At 53.0% G+C, this 19,609-nt stretch overlaps 1 protein-coding gene across 3 annotated transcripts; it reads left to right on the top strand.

The window, feature by feature from the left end:
- Positions 1–1,766: 1,766 nt before the first annotated feature.
- On the top strand, positions 1,767–17,850 carry P2RX1 (purinergic receptor P2X 1). Of its 3 annotated transcripts, none has more exons than XM_058705469.1 (12): positions 1,768–2,189; positions 11,066–11,213; positions 11,559–11,579; positions 12,022–12,091; positions 12,340–12,436; positions 12,737–12,817; positions 13,077–13,218; positions 14,959–15,086; positions 15,496–15,586; positions 16,014–16,079; positions 16,422–16,523; positions 16,638–17,850. In XM_058705469.1, the coding sequence occupies exons 1-12, from the start codon at positions 2,053–2,055 to the stop codon at positions 16,701–16,703; spliced, it is 1,149 nt and encodes a 382-aa protein (XP_058561452.1). In that variant the 5' UTR covers positions 1,768–2,052; the 3' UTR covers positions 16,704–17,850. The 3 variants fall into 3 exon arrangements, with proteins under 3 accessions (XP_058561453.1, XP_058561452.1, XP_058561451.1); XM_058705468.1 differs by having other exon boundaries at positions 1,771–2,189; positions 11,508–11,579; XM_058705470.1 differs by lacking the exon at positions 12,737–12,817 and having other exon boundaries at positions 1,767–2,189; positions 11,508–11,579.
- Positions 17,851–19,609: the final 1,759 nt, after the last annotated feature.

The raw sequence follows: 19,609 nt of genomic DNA, 5'->3' as shown, positions 1-19,609 counted from the left end.
TTGGAGGATGACTGCCTGAATTCCCTTGCCCCCTCCTCCTCCCCTCACCTAAGTGCCGGCTGCCCTCCTTAATATCCAGGAATCATGGGAGGAGAGGGACACAAAGATGGCTCGGGTAATGCCAGCATCCACCCCGGCTCTTCATCACAAGCAATTCATGTCCTGGGACCTGCTATTCCAAGAGCCACAGGATCAGCTGGAAAGAGAATAGGCCCTTTTATGTGGGATCAAGACCAGGCCGAGGGGATGTGATCCCCTTAGGTCTGGCTCCCAGCATCTCTGGATTTTTTGCTTAGAAAATCCCAGGACATGGTTCTGGCCTGCCCCGCTTGATGGTGGCATTGGACACACAGTTGAGTCTGAGATTGGCGAGACTGATCTGTCTGAAAGGGGGATTGGCCCAGGGTGCTGCAAGAGGCCGCGGACCTGCCCTCGGTTGGGGCCTTTGCCATCCAGAGAGCAGCTCTGCTCAGGCACACCTGGGATTTCCAGCCCTTGGGTATGGTTCCCTGACTAGAGCAATTTCCCAGCTAATTTCCCAGCCATGAAGAAGACTCTTATCAGCCCTCAGGGTGAGGCAGTTTGGACTGCAGGGGAGCGCCCCACACCCCTGGGACACCCAGCCTCCACCTCCCACCTCTAGAGGAAGTCCCAAGGACACCTGGCCTGGTTTGAGGGGCAGCCAGCAAGGCCTTCCTGCTTCAAGCTGAAGCCTCCAGTACCACCCAGGGTGAGCTTGGGCAATTCATTTCTCTTCTCTGAGCTCATTTCTTCATCTGCAAAACAAGGCATGGGATCGGAGGAGGCCTCTGGCTCCAAAAGCGAACATGAGGCCTCTGCCCCATCCCAGTCCCCGGGGCCTTGCATTCCTGCCCTGAGCTGGGGTTGAAGACAGGGGTACAGAGGGGCTGTACCCCAAGATCAATAGTGGCCTCTGGTTTTTGTTTTTGTTTTTGTCCTCAGCATTATTGGGACTCACCTGGCTAGGGCCTCTACCTATGAAAGAAATCCATTATCATCCCCATTTCACAGATAAGGACACGAGCTCAGACAGGTGAGGCAAATTACCCAAGCCCTCACAGGCAGCTAGTGGCAAAGCCAAGGATATTAACCAAGGCTGTCTGCTGTTAGGCTTACCCAGATGCATCTGAGGGAGCCCAATGGCAATGTGTAACCGATGTGGCCCTTGACTCTTCTAGGCACTTGCCTCCCTCTGCTTGTTTCAGGGAGGTGGAGGCCTGGCTAGGACAGGACAGGGCAGGTGATGGGAGAGGAGAGGTAAGCTATAGAGATGCCAGCCCAATGCTAAGGTTGATTGGGCACAGGCCAGGCTTGGACTCGGACAGGTGGATGGAAGGTGGTCTACAAGGACAGAGGTGGGGGTCCTGTCACAGGCTCTGGAAGTATCAGGTAGCTGGACCAGAAATGTTCTACGTCCTCTTCTGCTCTGCTGGCCGCAAACCTCCCAGGGACTGAGCTCCCCACCTGGGGGCACAGGTAGAGTGAGAAGGATGTTTGGATATGGGGATGGATCCCCGGTTTGGGGAGGGCTTCAGCCTGAGGCCACTCCACCCAAGCCCTTGGCCCTGCTCTGTTCTGTTCTGCCAGGTTCGTTGGCGGTTGACAGCTTTATCTTTGCCTTGTGACGAGTGGCCTGTGGTTTTCCTGCCAACAGCTTCTGTTTCCGGAGGCTCAGCAGGGCCGAGGCGGAGCCAGGAGGGGCAGTGGGGCTGGGCCTGGGTGGCCCCACTAGCCCCGCCCCCATCCATCTTTGGGAATTTATTTGTCCACAGACAGGGCTGGCCCACAGTCCATTGTCTGCCAGGGGCCAAGAGCTGCTCTGACCACCCAAGGATTCTCCTTCTCAATCCAAATGCCTCCAACTAACCCCTGACTCCTGACCTCTGGCTCCAAGCTGCCTTGCCCTACCCTTCCTAAGGGACCAGGAAACCCCTAGAAGCTCCACTGTAGACGTGGGCGTTGACGCTGGTCTCACCTCAAGAGCAAAGGCTGTGCAAGGCGCTCAGTTCTCAGCCCCTAGCCTGGCCCACCATGGCACAGCGGCTCCAGGATGAGCTGTCTGCTTTCTTCTTTGAGTATGACACTCCCCGAATGGTGCTCGTGCGCAACAAGAAGGTGGGCGTCGTCTTCCGCCTGATCCAGTTCGTGGTTCTGGTCTACGTCATCGGGTGAGTCTGGGCCCCCTAACTGCCACCCTCTTGCACCAGCTCCCAACCTGGGCCTTTTCTCCAGGCTCGGGGATGCCCCCCAGGATCCCAACGAGCCCCTCTTTCTCTCCATCGGTTGTCATCCTCCGTGACAAACTGTAATGCTATTCGGAAAGAATGGAAGCCTGATAACTCACTGTCAAGATGGGGACACTAAGGTAGAGAAGGGAAGCCTTGCTCTGGGTCATATGGTGAACAAGAAGCAAAGCCGTTGGGTTCTAAGGAACTGACTCACTGTTAACAGTCTTTCAAGTGGTGAGTGGCGCTGGAGGCCAGGGCCCCAGCAAACCACATCCAAGTCTTACTTCTGACCACCCAGCCAAGCTGGCCACTACTAAGAGATGGAGGCCGCACCCCATTTTATAGGCCAAAGAGGGAAAGGCCCTGCTTCCACCTGCCCCGCCTAAATTAGAGGCATCCTGCAATATTTGAGACCCCCAGAGCAAAGAAACTTCCAAATTCAGAACACCTGGCACCTAAACGGTGGCATGTCAGGCAGAGGTTGGAGGTCACTTCGGGTTGCAGGGATGACTCCTCCTTTATGGGCATCTTGAGACCTGTCCCGCTGAGGCAGAAGTAAGGTGGGAGTCCCCTGCAGTCTGGCTGTCCTGGGAACCGTGCAAAGGCCATCTTCTTAAAATCAGTCTTGCTGTCCCAGAAACCAAGACAGGCCTGGCAGGGGCTTACCCACGTGTGTGCTTGTGTGAGCACGTGTGTGTGTGTGTGTGTGTGTGTGTGTGTGTGTGGTGTATGTATCTGTGTTGTACCTAAAGCTCTGTGTGGATGCATGTGTTCTCATGTGTCTGGGCATGTGCCTACTGGGTGTGTCCCTGGGGTCGGGTATCCACATGTGCATGTCCTGTGGCTGAAGTGGCTAGGTACCTTACGTGTTCGTCCCTGCATGTGTGTGGAGGTGGGGAGATCATCATGTCCACTCACAGTGATGCTGCAAAGGGTTCTTGAAGGCCCCAGGGCCACTGAAAGGGTTTCAGCTCCTGCTGAGGGGTTGAGGGATGCCCGGCAGAATCATTTTGCTCTGTGATTCTGAGGGCCCTGCCCCTCTGCTCTCCATATCCCCATTTTTGCTGTGGGACCAAACCAGGACTGCTGACTGGAGCCCAGGGCAGGCTGACCAGGAGGCCAAACAGTGACCATATCTCTCTGGGCCCTCCAGGGCCTCTGGTATCCAAAACAGCCTTCCCTCTACCCCCATCTGGCCCCCAAGGTCTCAGAGCTGGTCAGATGGAGTCAGAGCCAGGACCTAGGCCTCTGATACCTTCAGCCTCTGCCTCCCTGCTGCTCACAGACCAGTTTGACATCTGCAATGTCATGTGAGCTCCTCCAGAAAGGAGCAGTGGGTCCCAGCTAGAACTGAGACCTCCTGCCCCCAAGACTTGGTGCTGCCTTCTCCTTTCCCACCTCACACGGGCTCTGAGAACTTTGCAGTGAGGCACTGATGCTATGATGCCAGGCACAGGACAGGCTTAAAAGTTCATCCTTAGCTGCACTCCTGATCCTCCAGGGAAAAGAGAGGTTGCCCACCCAGGCCCAGCCTATCCTTCACCCAAAGAGATGGGAGACGGTTGTCCTCACTGTGACCCCCGTGGCTCCCTATTTCTGCTTTCAGGTCAGCACTGGGACCAGCGCCAGGACCCTCTTGTGTGTTGGTCACAGCCTGTCAGAGGGAAAGGGACAGTCCTCCCCTCCCACCACCCCACCCCTAGCTGCACCATATGCCCCAAGACACCATTCAGTCCTGAACACATACTTCCAGTAACAGGGACCTGCCTACTTCCCTCCTTCCTTTCCTCCCTCCCAAGGACAGTCTACTCAGTTTCCAAATGGATGTGGCCTCCTCAGTGTTGGTGATGCTCAGAGACAATGAGTGATTTAGTGTGGATCTCACAACTAGAAAGAGGCTGAACCAGCTCTGAATCCAGCTACAAGTTTCCAAAGTTGGCCTTGAGATCCTGGAAAGGAAACATCCTCCGAGAGGGGTACCGACTTGCCCAAGCGTATAGCAGAGAGAGGAAGGCAGGGTGTCCTACGATACCCACCCCCCCCACAACCCCACCCACAAGCCCAGACGTCCGACTCCTGCTGTCTCTGGCACCCTCATCTGGCCACTGCCCACTGCTTTGCTAACCACTCAGCTGGAGATGGAAACCAGCCTGGACTTGGTCTTACTATCTCAGGTTTCAAGTTCCCAGCTGTTCCACAAAACAAGGGCGGGGAGATCCCCTCTAAAGATATTGTACACAGGCGCATTCCTGAGGAGGAATGGCCTTTCTTTACTTACCCCCCCTTCCCAAGGCCGCTGTCTGGTCCTGTGGTTGCTGCAGGGTACAAAAGGGAGCATGGGAGAAGAGCCAGACTCCTGCATTCCAGAGACAAGGGCACAAACAAGATGGGGGATGGACGGACAGAGAGACAGAACTGGACAGAGGGACAGACATTGGAGCACAACCATTCCGATGAAGAGACAGGTCCTGAGACTTAGAGATGGAGAATTACTGAGATGGAGGCAGAGAGGCTGAGATGCTGAGAACCCGAACAGACTCTGAGGAGGGAAACTGAGGCTGTGTTCTCTATCAGTCACACTCTTCTGGGAAATCCATGGCAAGTGGAGCGAGCAAGTGGGCCTCAGGCCCCAGTGGGCTGAGCTAAGCTGTTATTCTTTTTGGCTCAAATTAAAATGGTTCATTTGTGGGGCGCCTGGGTGACTTAGTTGGTTAAGCATCCAACTCTTGATTTTGACTCAGGTCATGATCTTGCAGTCTGAGATCAAGCCCCGAGTTGGTCTCTGCACTGAGTGTGGAGCCTGCTTGGGATTCTCTCTCTCCCTGTCTCTCTGCCCCTCCCCTGCTGTGTTCTCTCTCTCTCTCTCTCTCTCTCTCTCACACACACACACACACACACACACAAAGTAAATAAATAAACATTAAAATATTTTTAAATGGTTAATTTGCAGTTAGAACTATCTCCTGGGTGGTGATGCGCTCTCTGGAACTCAGCATATAGGCTGTGGGCTGTCATCCATGACCTATCAGGCCCATACAGGAGTGTACTGGGATATGTCCCTGCCTGGAGGGCTCTGGTTTGGAGAAGAGAGAGGTCTGGCTGCAGCTCACAGGAGAGTCCCAGTGGGATTTGTGAATGCTGCTTGGTAAGAGGAGTGTGGGAAGGCTTCCTGAAAGAGACAACACAGTGGTGGAACCGCCTTGAGCAAAGAAGCCTAGGGGCTATAGTCCAGGAAAGCCTGTTCTTGGCTTTCCTAACCCCCTGTGCACCTCCACACAGAGTGCTTAAGAATTTCACATGCTTCTAAGATTTTCATATGAATCCTGGAACACACCAATCAGGGATTAGGATAGATACAAATTATTGCTGGGAAAAATGCATTCAGGGACATTTCTACAGCATCTTCTCTGTGCCTATTTCTGTGTTGGGCTCCATGAGAAAAAGGTGGGGTACAGGGTAGGCAAAGGAAAAATGAGGAGTGAAGAATGAGTTGGCCAGGACTTCTTTGGTTCCTAGTGAAGAGTGGGGCTATTGAGTGGTTTATATAACTGGAAAAAAAAAAAAATCAAAGCAGGTTTTGGGCCTGGCTGGATCCTCCATGATGAGAGCACAGGAAGAGAAAGTTCCACAGGGAAATGGTGGGGAGTTCAGGTTGGTCCTACTTAGGTTCTCCAAAGAAGCCAGGATCTTCTCCCCTTCCCCACTCTGCCATCCTCTGGGCTTCATTCTTAGGCAGTCTCTCTGTCCTCATGGTGGCAAAATGTCCCCCAGAAACTCCAGGCTGATGTCCCACCAGCTTAGCCATCCCTGGGGCATAAGACTGTATCATTTTCCAGAGTTCCAGCAAAAGTCCCAGATCCAACTCTTACTGGCAGGGATTAGGTCAAGGGCCTACCACAAAACCAATTGTTATGGTCAAGGAAATGAGATACTCTGATTAGTAGAGTCTGGTTGTGTGACTACATGGTCCAGGCACTCATGCTGGAAAGCAAGGTATGGTCAAAGGTCCTGGGGCAGGAAAGGAACAGCAAAAGAGTCACTAGGATTAGGCTGTGGATAATGAGAGAACTGAAGGGAAAGGAAGTGGAGGGTGAGAACAGCCACTGATCCAGGCCTCTGAACGCCAGGCTGAGGAACATGGGGAGCCATAGAGGGTAGTGGGGAGCCATAGAAGGATGTCTATCAGGGGAAGGCCCAGGGCAGGCAGGTGTTGGGGTGGGGGTGGAGGCCAGAAGTGGGCAGCTGTGAAGAGGCAACAGTGATAAGAGGAGAGGATTATACCATGCCCAGGCAGAAGCAGTGACCAGAAAGACAGAAGTGGTCACCCTAGTGGGCCCCACACCAGGGAGGTATGTGTGGAGGGAGCACCCACTGCTTAGTTTCGGCACATCATCGCTGCAGGGGGACATGGGCCCAGATCAGCCAGAGTTTTTGACTTCTCAAGAGCAGGGGGAGATTGGAATTTATGGGCAAAAGGAACCTCTTGGTGTTTAGAAGTTGGTGACTCATTAAAAATGTTTAAAAACACAAATTGTCAGCCTGACTTATCTGCAGACTGCAGGTTGATTAACCTCTGAACACTCAGCATGGGTCTCAGCTGTGAATTCAGTCCTTCTCATGCCTGGAGTCTGGTCTTAGCCCTCCCCAAGGCTTCTGTGCCCCATAGCATGTGCCTGGGCTGGTCAACTGCTGCCTACAGTCCATGGGTACACCTTGTGTCCCACCAGCCACAACCTACCCTCCCGTCCCATGCCCAAGTTCCCTTGGCATCTGCCCCAAAGAATGTGGGGATAATGGAGAACGAGGGTGTGAGGATGATACCTGGGCTTTGAGGGGGGATACAGTAGGTATGGTGCCGTCCTCCAAGATGAAGGCACCAGAGGGGCAAGTTCGGTGGGGACATGAGGCATTCAGGTTGGTCCCACTGAATTTTTGTTTTGAGATAGAAGTCAAATGCCATAACATTCACCCTTTAAAAATATACAACTCTGTGGTTTTAGTATAATCACACAGTTGTACAACCACCACTATCTAGGTCCACAAAATATTCACGTGTCCAAAAAAGAAAGCCTACACTTCTTAGCAATCACCCTCCATTCTTTCTCTCTCTACAGCCTATTTTGCCTACTCCGGACATTTCATATAAATAAAATCATATAATATGTGGCCTTTCCCGTCTGGCTTCTTTCACTTAACATAATATTTACTAGGTTCATCCATGTTGGTTGTAACATGTATCAGTAGCTCATTCCTTTTTCTGGCTGAATAATATTCCACTGTACGGACATACCCCATTTGGTTTGTTCATTCATCAGTGTATGGTCATGTGGGTTGTTTCTGCTTTTGCCTCTTATGAATAATGTTGCTGTGAACACTTGTATACAAGGGTTCATACAGACATATTTTCAGTTCTGTTGGGCACATACCTAGGGGTGGGATTGCTGAGTCAAGGGTAATTCCATGTTTAACTTTTTGAGGAACTGCCAGCCTGTTTTGCAAAGGGTTGAGTTTGAGTTTGAGGTGCCTGTGTGATATCTGGGGTGAGGGACCAAGAAACAGGGAAGGAATGTGTGTCACAAAGCAGTGGGCCATGTAGACATGTATGTAAGTTCCTTGAGTGCAGAATTTTGGTTTGTTTTGTTCACTTCTGTATTTTTAGTGCCTAGAACAGTGAATAAATAACAAATAAGTATTTGTTGAATCACTAAATGAATGTGTGGAATTAGATCTCTCAGGAGAGGTGCAGAAGTAGGGATAAAAATCTGGGGACACAATGTATCTGTGACAGCTCGCACGAGGTTCTGTCTGGGCCAGGATGGCAGCCAGGGCCATGGGGGCAGGTGGACATTTAGAGAGAAATCACTGACTCGAGACAGTGAAAATAAGAGAATTATTTATCACGTGCCTACTGCATGGTCATTTCCTTAAAGAGAACTCATGAGAACATCCCCTAGTCACCTAGACTTGTTTTCTTCCTGGGGCCCAGCCCACAGTTGAGTGCATGGTAGGGCCTTGCTCATATTTGTTGAATGAACAGCATTTTTGAGGTAGGTGCCATCAACTCTGTTTTACTGAGAAAGCCAGGACTCAGAGAGGTTTTGTCCTTAGCCTGGTGAGGCTAAAGTCACACAGCTGCCAAGCAGCAGTGCCGATACCCTAATCTTGGCTCCTATTCCCTGGGGGTGGGGGTGGGGATGGGGATGGGGGTAGGGGGGGCACTTGGCCAGTCCCTCTTGGCCAGTCCACTATGTGCCGTCTTCCATGAGGGGCTGTCGGAGAAAAGACTCAGGACAGGGTATTGCTGAGGATGAGGTGGAAAGAATGAGAAAGATAATGTCCGGAAAAGGAGGGACTTCTGAAGATGTTCATGTCTTTGACATCAGACCCCCTTGATGGTGACAGCTAGGCCAGGTCAAGGTAAGCATGGGTGCGGGGGGCTGATGCCACGGTTAATCCATTATTATCAGAACCGAGGTCATTGATGTCAGATTGACTTTACCATTTTACCCCCAGGATTGACAGTCCACGGGGGCGGGCATAGCCGAGAGTGACTGTATCAGCCCCTGCACACAGCCGTGGTGTGGCTCCACTCTCCTGCATCCTAGCAGACATGCTGATGCTGGGCTGTTCAGTGGAGAGGGGCAGAGACCTGGGCCGGGACCTCAAGCCTGGGGTCTGCCCCTGACTTGGGAAGGACACTCCCTCAGACCTCCGTTTCCCCATCTATACTGTAAGGAGTTGGTATTGGACCCAGAGAGAAATTCTATTGAGATGTTGGATGGGGGCTGCAGAGAGGGAGACCTGTGACCCTCTTATAGGGGATCAGGACATGGAGCAGCTCCCCATCACCCCCAACAGCTTCTCTGAGCTTGGGCATCAATCCAGAATCGTCCCTGGAGGAAAGAGGTTAAGGAGGGTAGCAGTAGGTGATGTCCCCAATTCTCCCTGATGAGGCTGGAAGCACTGAGGACTCGAGGCCTTTGTCATGCCTCACCTGTTTCCATCTGGGACCTGCAGGGGGCAGCAGTGACCATGCTTAGGCTTGGGGGCACCTCCAGAGCCAGGCTGGGGGAGGGACTTAGAGAAGATGAAGAATGGACTATGGGACGGGAGAGGGACTGACGGGTGGGATGACTTCTGGGCCCTGGGGCAGGAAGACAGCCCCCAAAAAGCTAGCACTGACTCTGGGACTAAGATGCCCAGAGAATTGCTACCAGGCCTGAGCTCTGGGACACAGGAGAGAGGCTTTGAGCTCTGCTTGGACAGGTGGGCTGAGGGTAGGGTGAGGGATGAAGGGGATATAAACATACCTGCCTACAGTCAGACACAGCCACAGGTGTGCTTACAGATTTCCCCTGGAGATACATAGCTACACACTCTGACGGGCACCACACATGGACAAACACACACACACACAGAGTTACCCTGAATCTCCATGCAGTCTCTCCTGAAGGAAATGGGGCATACCCAGGATCCTCAGTTGTTAAGTAACAGAAACCAAACCCAAATTGGCTTAAATAAAGAAAGGGAATTTATTAGCTAATGTAACAGAAAAGTCCAGAAGTAAATTTTTTTAACATGCCTCAGGCATGGCTAGATCTAGGAGCTCAACCATTATCAGGAGGCTGCCCTCTCCATCTCCTGGCCTGACTTTCCTCTAAGTTGGCTTCATTCTCAGGTTTACTCTCTCCGTGAGGTAGCAAAATGCCTAACCTTAGTTTTGGTCTTATAGCTACATTGTTTTGCTATCCTGCAGAAAGGATGTCTCTTTCCCAGTAATTCCCAGAAAAACCCTGGCCTCATTGCTGAAACTCCCCAGGTTGTGTGTCCATCTTTAGACCCATCACTGTTGCTAGGGCGATGGAACATTGATTGGCAAGCCTTGGTCGTGTGCCCCACCCTCCAGCCCCCAAGGTTAGGACGGAGGTAAATTTCATTGAACCTCCCAGATGGAAAGTGAACAACCTAAAACAACAGGGGTTCTTCATGCTGGAAGGGAAGGCCAGAATGTCCCAAGACAGCTGGGAGGCCTCCAGCCTGAGTCACTCCCACAAAGGCCTCAAATGGAGCCAGATAACACAAGCTCTTCGGAGGGCCACTTGCCCCCCTCTGTTTCTCTTCCAGTCCCCCTTGCCAGGGGCTCCCAGCGTGGCTGAGATAATCATAGCTAATGTCTCTACAGCACTTACCGCAACTGCCAGTCCCCACTCTAAGTGATCTATGTGCATTAAGTCACAACAAGTAATATTGGTACTATTATTATTATTATTCCCATTTTACAGATGAGGAAACTGAGGCATAGAGGGATTGAAGAGTTTATCCCAAATCACACAGCCATGGGTAGTGTAGCTGGCGTTCCAATGCAGGCTCTTGGGCACCAAATACCAGGTTCTCAGCCATCATGCTCTGCTAGGTCTCAGTGGGAGAATCTTAGGAAGGAAGGAGAACTCTGGCATAAGGATTATGGTCTCAGAAGCTTGGCATCCAGGCCCCAGAAAATCCTGCTTCTTGGAAAAGGATCTGAGAGAGTCCTTCAGCAGTTCTCCTCCCTGGGAATTAGTATTTTCCCGGGGGAAAGCAGGGTGGAACTTCAGGTACAGGCCAGCTCAGGGAGGCAGGTGAGGCTCTCCTGCCCCAAGCCCAAGATGTTAGCTTTAGGAGCAAAGAGTGGCTCAGAGATGCTTCTGGAGACAGGAGGGCAAAGGATTTGACATGTCTAGCCGGTGCCAGCAAGGGCAGCAGCCCATGTAACCTCATGCCATCTTTGAATGGTTCTGCGCAGCTCTGGTCGTTTTAACCCCCAAAACACTCCACAGGTGGGTGTTTGTCTACGAGAAAGGCTACCAGACCTCAAGTGGCCTCATCAGCAGCGTGTCTGTGAAACTCAAGGGTCTGGCCGTGACACAGCTCCCAGGCCTGGGCCCCCAAGTCTGGGATGTAGCTGACTACGTCTTCCCAGCCCAGGTGAGCTGGCTCAGGGATACACCTTCCACCCACAGGGCCTGGCTCAGAGCAGGATTGGACTCTGTCCAATAACAGATGGGACCAGTCCAGCTCCTATCTCCCTCTGGGCCTCAGCTTCCCTAACCACCAAAAACAGGTTGTTATATCATCCCACTCTGCCATCATCTGTTATGGAGGCTACTGGGTATCATGTGGATTCTGAGGGCTTGTTGGGGCAGTGCTTGGGTTCTGGGGGGGGGTGCTGTTCTCCCAACTCAGAGCCCTGGTCTCCCCTCCCCTGCCCCTCACTTCCAGGGGGACAGCTCCTTTGTGATCATGACGAATTTCATTGCAACCCCCCGGCAGGTTCAAGGCTACTGTGCAGAGGTGAGGACTGCTACCCATCCCCTCTCCCCGCTTCCTGGACCCAGGGAAAAATAACATGGAAGAGAAGGTCCCCCTGGGGGTTGAAGATAGGATTCCCAAGGAGACTGCAGTGGTGAAATTTTAGGCATAGACTCACACGAAGTAACAATCTGAGATTTCCCTCCCAGCTGTGTGTCAAGCAAGATGCTGAGCCTCCGTGCTCACCCAATCCCCAAACCCCAACGTCCCTGTTCCCTGCCAGCTGACACTGGTAATAGGGCAGCTGGACATGAGCCCAGAAGGGTCCTGGGAGGGGTCTGGGGGGAAGAGGAAGCTGTAAGCAAAGTTCACCCCAAGGTGCTCCAAGATTGCCCCACGACTTCCCTAGGGCCCTGGGGGTGAGAGGAGAGTTTCTTAGAACCCACCCAAGGGGCCTAGGACCAGCAACTCTCCCTTCCCTTAGCACCCGGAAGGGGGCATATGCACAAATGACACTGGCTGCACCCCAGGGAAGGCAGAAAGGAAGGCCCAAGGTAAGCTCAGCCTCCTCCTGTCCCCCTGCACAGCCCTGAAGCTCCAAGCTTCCTCCACCAGCAGATCCTTCCTGCTCTCTCCCTTGCTGCCATCCTAGCCTTGGCCTACCCTGTCCCAGACCCAGATACATTTCTGTCCTCAGGTTTCTGCTCTTGGGTGTCCCATCACTGGGGGCTCTTGTGGATGAGGGGCCTCCTCTGTATCCCCAGCTTGGGATGAGCACCCACGGGTTCCTCCCTTGCTCCAGGTATCCGCACAGGCAAGTGTGTGGCCTTCAACGACACTGTGCAGACATGTGAGATCTTTGGCTGGTGTCCTGTGGAGGTGGACGACAACGTCCCACGGTAATGCCTTATCCATCCAGGGAGCTAGAAGCAGGTTCCCTAACCCAGACAGAGGGGCATCCGGATCCAGTTCTGGAAACGATCTGTCCTGCCTTCTTCCAACGCCACCCTTACCCCATCTGTATGGCCCAAGCCAATGATCCCCTTGGCCCCTGGTCATTACAGCACACCCATCCCCCACAAAGCCAAGGCCACAGGAAGATCCCATAGGTTATCACACCCCCACACCCGTGACAAACTCTGGTGGGCGCACGGGGGACTCCTGGTGAGGGGGCAGTGAGTGAGTGCAGTCTCCTCCAGCCCTGCCCTTCTCCAAGAAGCCGAGAACTTCACTCTCTTCATCAAGAACAGCATCAGCTTTCCACGCTTCAAGGTCAACAGGTTTGTGGGAAAAGGGGGCAGAAATGCAGGAGCCCCTCGAGGCTGTTCCAGCTGGTCTTGACTGTCTCTGTCACCTTCTACTCTTGCTGATTTCACTCTGGAGACAGAAGCCTGAGCTGGGCCCCTCGGGTGGGCTGCTTTTAGTCTCCAAGGGCGGGGTTTAGTGGAATTTGTGACGGATCCCCAGAGCTTTGGGGCATGGTGGGCAACCTCCCAGCTGGCATTCTGCGGCCACTGATGCTCTCCACTCCCATTATAGGCGCAACCTGGTGGAAGAGGTGGATGCGGCCTACATGAGGACCTGCCTCTATCACAAGGCCTTGCACCCACTGTGCCCCGTCTTCAAGCTTGGCTATGTGGTACAAGAGTCAGGACAGAATTTTAGCACCCTGGCTGAAAAGGTATGGTGCCAGGCGAGTGAGGAAGGCTGGGTCCTGGGATCATCAGGTCAATGAAGGCTTTTAAGTCCCAGGTAGTGCCCCCCTCCAGCCTCTCTGGTGAGGGCTGAGTATATATATGCATCTATTCCCTAATATTGGGCACTCCTGAGGGTCAGGCCTGAGTCCTCAGCCAGCCTGGCATGGACCTGACACGGAGGAGGCACCAGAATGATTGGATGTGGGCAGATCTTATCACCTGGATGTTTGCAGAGGTCACACTGTTTTTTAAATATTAGATAAAAGCAGCTTGAATTCCATGACCCATGGCCCTGAGAAATCCTGCACCCTGCCCAGGATTCCTGGGAATTCCAGAAGCTGGAATTTGCACAGTCACCTGGGGCTCCGAGAGAAGCAGTACCTTATAAGGAGCGCAGACCTATCTGACTGGGTTCAAATCCTGTCTCTGCCCCTAATGAGCAATGTGACCTCAGACTAGTCTTCTACCTTGAGTGTGACTGAGCTTTTGCACCTACACAGTGGGTACAATAACAGTACCAGGCTCAGGGGGGTTGTCTTGAGGATCAAGTGAGCTAACACGTGGGACAGCACTTCAGTGCTGCCTGGCATGTGGCAACCCCCTCCTCCCCCTCCCCCCCGTACATGTTCCCACGTGATCATTATCATCCTTCTCCTGCAGGTGCCCATTTAGGGCAGGAAATCAGCTTATTTTCTGTGATATCACACATACACACACAACACGTCTAGCACAGGGGCCAGCAAACTTTTTCTTTAAAGGGCCAGAGAGTAAGTATTTTCAGCGTCACAGGCTGTATGGACCGTGTTGCAATCACTCAAGTCAGCTGCTGTAGGGCAAAAGCAGCCACGGATGATACGCAGACAGACTCGGCCCTCTGGCCTCAGCTTGCCAAACCCTGGAGGGGGTTACACTGTAGCAACACATGCCACCTGAAAGCTGAATGTCGGACCTCCCTGTCCCTAAAATCTCCCCGTCACCTGTACTTCTTACCCTTCCCCATCATCTACAGATGCCTGCGTACCTGCCTCCTGCTTAGTTGCCCAGCTCTCCTCTCACTCTGACCCCTTCCCAGCACTCCTGTTGCTCAGCCTAACCCTGCGTGTCCCTGATTCTTGCCTTGCCCAGAGGAGCTTTACTTGTTCAAGTTTTCTCTTCCTAGCCCAGGTCTTGACAGACTCACTATTCAACACGGTTGCCTTCCATGCTGTGACTTTCACTAGGAACTCAGGAGTCAGTGACAAATGAGACAGCCAGCCCCACCTTCATGGAGCATACAGTCTTAGAGGAGATGGGCTAATAATCACACGAAATAAATACATGATTTCAAACTGGCAAATGTTCCAGGAGAAAACACAGAGGGAATAACAGGCACACATTTGAGACTGGAAGGTGTGGTTAGGGAAGACCCCTCAGAGAAGGTGACCACAAGATAAGAAAGAGCCAGCCTTTTGGAACTAAGGGAACTTTATGTGCAAAGGCCCTGAGGTAGAAAGAACTTGGTGTGTTCTAGAAACCATCGGAAAGTTGAAGTGTGATGGATGGGAGGTGGGGCCAGCGAAACTGACAGGACCTTCACCCTGAAGCAGCTTCTCGAAGTCTCTTCCCGAACAAACAAAAAATGCTCCCCCCACCCCCCGCCCCACTCAAGAGATTGCTGGCATCGGCATAAGACAGGAGTTTCTTGATCCCGAAATCCTGGATCTTAAACACCCGTGTCCCTGCAGGGCGGCGTGGTAGGCATCACCATTGACTGGAACTGTGACCTGGACTGGCAGGTACAGCACTGCAAGCCCATCTACGAGTTCCACGGACTATATGAAGAGAAAAACCTGTCTCCAGGCTTCAATTTCAGGTGCCTGTCCCCCTGAACAGGTGCACACAATTTCAGGTGCAGGACCCCACCGGTGCACCCTTCCTTGGGGTCCCAGAACCCCTTGAGGCCAAGCAAGTGTGCCCAGGAAGGAAGCAGAGGAAGCCGGGCAGCTCACATTCTCCTGGGACTGGCCAAGCAGGGAGCCCACAGGGAACAGGACCTTGGCAGCCTGAGCTCCGCCCTTTGAGGCCTGCCTGGCCAGGGCTGGCAGGGGAAATTGCCGACCTCGGGAGTTAGGGTGAAGGTTGAACACAGCATTCCTGGAATGAATGCTGGGGGGCATGGGACTGTCCTCACAAACCTCTGAGGGCTCCTGCTGAGCTCTGAGAACACTGGACCTGAAACTGTTCTCCATCACTCATTTCTGCAACCTCACCCTTTCCCCAAGGTTTGCCAGGCACTTCGTGGAAAACGGGACCAACCACCGGCACCTCTTCAAGGTGTTTGGGATTCGCTTTGACATTCTCGTGGATGGCAAGGTGAGTGTCCGGTGCGAGGGACAGCCAGAGACACAGTCTCAGTTCCCGTGAGTGCTTGTTAGGTGTCCGCGGTTATGGACAACGGGAAGTTGACTGGGCTTCATTCGGTACTTTTACTTCTAATAACAGATGGACCCGGATACCTGCTGAGGGCAGGTCTTTCCAGTCTGTGACCTCACCTCCTCCACTACCTCCCTGTATCCAGGGAGGCAGAGCCAAGGTCAAAACCCAGTGCTTCTAACCAGCAGCTGGGTCCCCATGTAGAGCTAGAGCTGTGGGGAGCAGTCTGTGGGGCCAGCTGATGGCGGGGGTGGGGGCAGATGGGGAGCCCCTTGCCCCAGGTCTGGCCTTAGGGTTTCTGAGAAAGGCCGTGTCTACCTGGCTCCTTCTGACTGTTAATTCTTCTCTCCCTGGGCCCTGCCACCAGGCTGGGAAGTTTGACATCATCCCCACGATGACGACCATCGGCTCTGGGATTGGCATCTTTGGAGTGGTAAGTGTTAGAATCACGGGGCCACTGTGCCAGGGGTTAGTCCCTCCTCCACATCTCAGTGGCAGCCAAGTCTCTCACCCCTACTGTGCCTACCCCACTGCCTCAGACCCACAGTATGTCTGCAGAAACTGAGGCCCAGAGCTGGGGCAGGACAGAGGTGGGCTGGGGTGATCTTGATGCCCTGAGGGAACAACAGAGCATCATCCCCCCCGCCCCCTTCAAAACCTAAGGTGTGGATAGGGCAGGACTGAGCCAGGCCCCCACAGCCAGTAGGGACCGATGTGGGCTGTGGAGGGCTCGGTCCTCGCCACCATGTTATATCCACCATCTCGCTGCCCTCAGGCCACGGTTCTCTGTGACCTGCTGCTGCTCCACATCCTGCCCAAGAGGCACTACTACAAGCAGAAGAAGTTCAAGTATGCGGAGGACATGGGGCCGGGGGCGGTAAGAGAATCCCTGAGTTGGGCCTTTCTGAGGTCTTAGGCCCACGTGTCTGTGTTGGGGGGGGCCAGCTGCTTCCCTGGGGCTGACTTTTTATCCCCTCCAATGCTTACACAGGGGGAGCATGACCCCGCGGCCACCAGCTCCACCCTGGGCCTGCAGGACAACATGAAGACATCCTGACCCTCGGCCCCTGACTCCTAACCAGACACAGCATGACGCTTCAGGCAGGGGCCCTGGTGGGGTCCCAGCCAGGACACAGAGGTCTCCTCAGGAGCTCTCCAACCTCTTAGCCAGGCAGACACTAGGTTGCCTGCGGCTCAGCGTGGACACTGGGAGAGACCTGTGCAATTCTGGGCTCTGGCCCCAACTCCACAACCTCCAAGGGAGCTTCACCCAGCCTCAGCCACTCCTGGTCTAGAGCAACTGGGGCTGGGCAAGGCTCCTCTCACACTCCTGTGTCAGAGAAGTGTGCTTCTCTCTCTGGGCCCTCACGCTACCACACTGCCTCATGTCTCTAGATCCATGCTTTCCCATATGGCAGACACTAGCCATGATGACAATTTAAATTTATATTAACTTAAATTGAATAAAATACAAAATTCAGTTCCTAAAACTAGCCACATCACAACTGCTAAATAGACATGTGTCTAGCGGCTGCCATATTGAACCACATAGAATACTGCAGAAAGTTCCATTGGACAGCTCTGCGTAAGCCCCATTTCTTACTGGCCCCAGATTTGCCTAGGGACCTTATCGACAGTGCAGGCACCTGGGCCCACCTCAGACCTCCTCAACCAGAATCTGTAGGACTGGCCACAGATCTGTAAGGATGGCAAACTCCAGACCATTTTCAGGATATAAGTTCAAGAACTGCCTCTGATTAGGTATCAGATTCAGCCTGGGCCTGCATGGCCTTGCAGATGTAGGTACTGAGCAGGTGTGCAGTGTGTTTATAAGCCACGTGGTGTCTCACGTACACACCCCCGTACACACACTCATCCACATGCACACCCCCTTCCCATCCACACTCTGTTTTTGAACAGCTAGAGCCCTGCAAACACAACCATCTAAACGTACCTATGCCCTCGAGTACAGACACATGGTCCATGCCACAGCACCTCCATGGGGATATGCTTCTCCCCAAGTGTGTCAGGCTGAGACCGTCCCTTCTAGCCATGAATCCTTACTCAGCTACCTCGGGTTGGGGTGGAATCCTGGGCTTCCTACTCCTCTCCCAGCCTCAGCGCCTAAGGCCTGCCCAGTTCTGTTTGAACACAAGGTCTGGGGAAAGTAAGGGGCGGAGTACAATAAAAGGAATGAGGACAAACCTCTGCCTTCTGTACTTTTCCCCACTTTTCCCTCTCTGAAACTAGGTGTCCCCATCTGTGAAATGTGGGGGGCCGAGTTGAGAGATCTCTGAGGTCCTCTGCATCTCTTGGTAGACAGTGGTGAGCCAATATTTACGTCTTCAGTCCAGCAGGGGCAGTACTGGAGGTCGGCTCACCTCTGTCCATGGGCCACTGTACCCGAACATTGGAGCTCTTCCTGGTCCTCCGTATGCCCCTCCCACAGCTTTGAGAGGCCTGGCACTCGGACAAGCAGATACCCTCAGAAGTGGCCTCATGACAGCAAGGATAAGAATGGGGCTGGCTGTCCCGGGAGGGAGGTCTGAGAGAATCCCAAAGAAAGGAGGAAGGTCTTGAATGGAGGTAGTGTGGAGGGATTCTCCAGGGGCTCTGCTGTGGCAAGACCTGCACGCTAGACTTATGGCCAGGCAGCATCTCTGGGAACCGCCCCCCCCACCCCCCCATCACCATGCTCTATCTAGACCCATGCTGTCCAATAGCAATGATGGAAACATTATCGTGCAGCCCAAAATAGTATTCGCTAACCACATGTGGCCACGGGATACTTAAAACGTGGCTAGTACAACCAAGGAACTTAATTTTTAATTGTATTCACTATTTTTTAAGTTTACTTATTTATTTTGAGAGAGTGTGCGCGTGAGCATGCAAGCAGGGGGAGGCGCAGAGAGAGAGGGAGAGAGAACATCCCAAGCAGGCTCTGCACTGTCAGCGCAAGCCAGACGTGGGCTTGATCTCACGAACCATAAGGTCATGACCTGAGATGAAATCAGGATTTGGACACTTAACCGACTGAGCGACCCAGGAGCCTCTCATTTTATTCACTTTTAATTACTTTAAATCACCACACGTGGCTAGCGGCAGTAAGAAATGATATTGGATGGCACAGGCTAGCCCCTTCCCTGTCCTTCAGGCCCTTGGCTTTCTACCCTCTTCCCCAGCCAAGAACCATCCCTCAGATTTTACAAGACAGGAACTCTTTCTTCTTCCCTTCATTCCTTCTCCAGTCCTACCTGCTTTTGCAACTCCTGCCCTCTTCCCTCCTGAATGAGCAGAGGATTCCTCCTTTGTATCCAACCCTTCTATCTAGCCCAGAGGCCTCCCGGTAGAGGCTGCCTCTCCTTTCTGCCAATACCTGCATTTACTCCTCCTTTCTGCCTCCTCCGGACCCTTGTTCTTCTGCAGCTCTGCGTGCTCTCCCTTCACTGCCACTGTTCCAGAAAGACCCACATTTCTACACCTCCTTCTGCATCCCACCCTGTGCAGCTGGTCTCCAGCGGCCACCCCCACTTCTCCTAAATGCCCTTGGCAAAGTTACCAACAGCGTCCTTGCTGCCAAATCCAAGCAGACACTTCAGCCCGTATCCTGCTTGGCCTGTCAGCCTCTGACACTGTTGACCAAGCCCTCCTTTGTTAAAAGATTTCCTTCCAACAGCTCCTAGGACCCACCCTCTCCTGAATTTCCAGCCAGACCAGTACACAAAGAAAAGACAGTTTTCAATTGCAGCTTTGCCAAGGGTCACTGTATGTCCTTAGGCAAGTTGCTTCACTCTCCAAGCTCCTCTACAAGGCAGGGATAATAATAGCCTCTACTCAGGTTGAGGTAAGATAAGATATGTAAGGTGCCTAGCACAGAGCCTCGCACACCAGTAGTGCTCTGCCTCTCCATCTAGCCTCTCTTTCAATAGTGGGGTCAACTAGTTGTCCCTGGATATCTAGTCT

The sequence above is a fragment of the Neofelis nebulosa genome, chromosome 16 (genome assembly GCF_028018385.1).
Source record: "Neofelis nebulosa isolate mNeoNeb1 chromosome 16, mNeoNeb1.pri, whole genome shotgun sequence".
Taxonomy (NCBI): Eukaryota; Metazoa; Chordata; class Mammalia; order Carnivora; family Felidae; genus Neofelis; species Neofelis nebulosa.
This window is presented reverse-complemented; position numbering and strand designations above follow the sequence as displayed.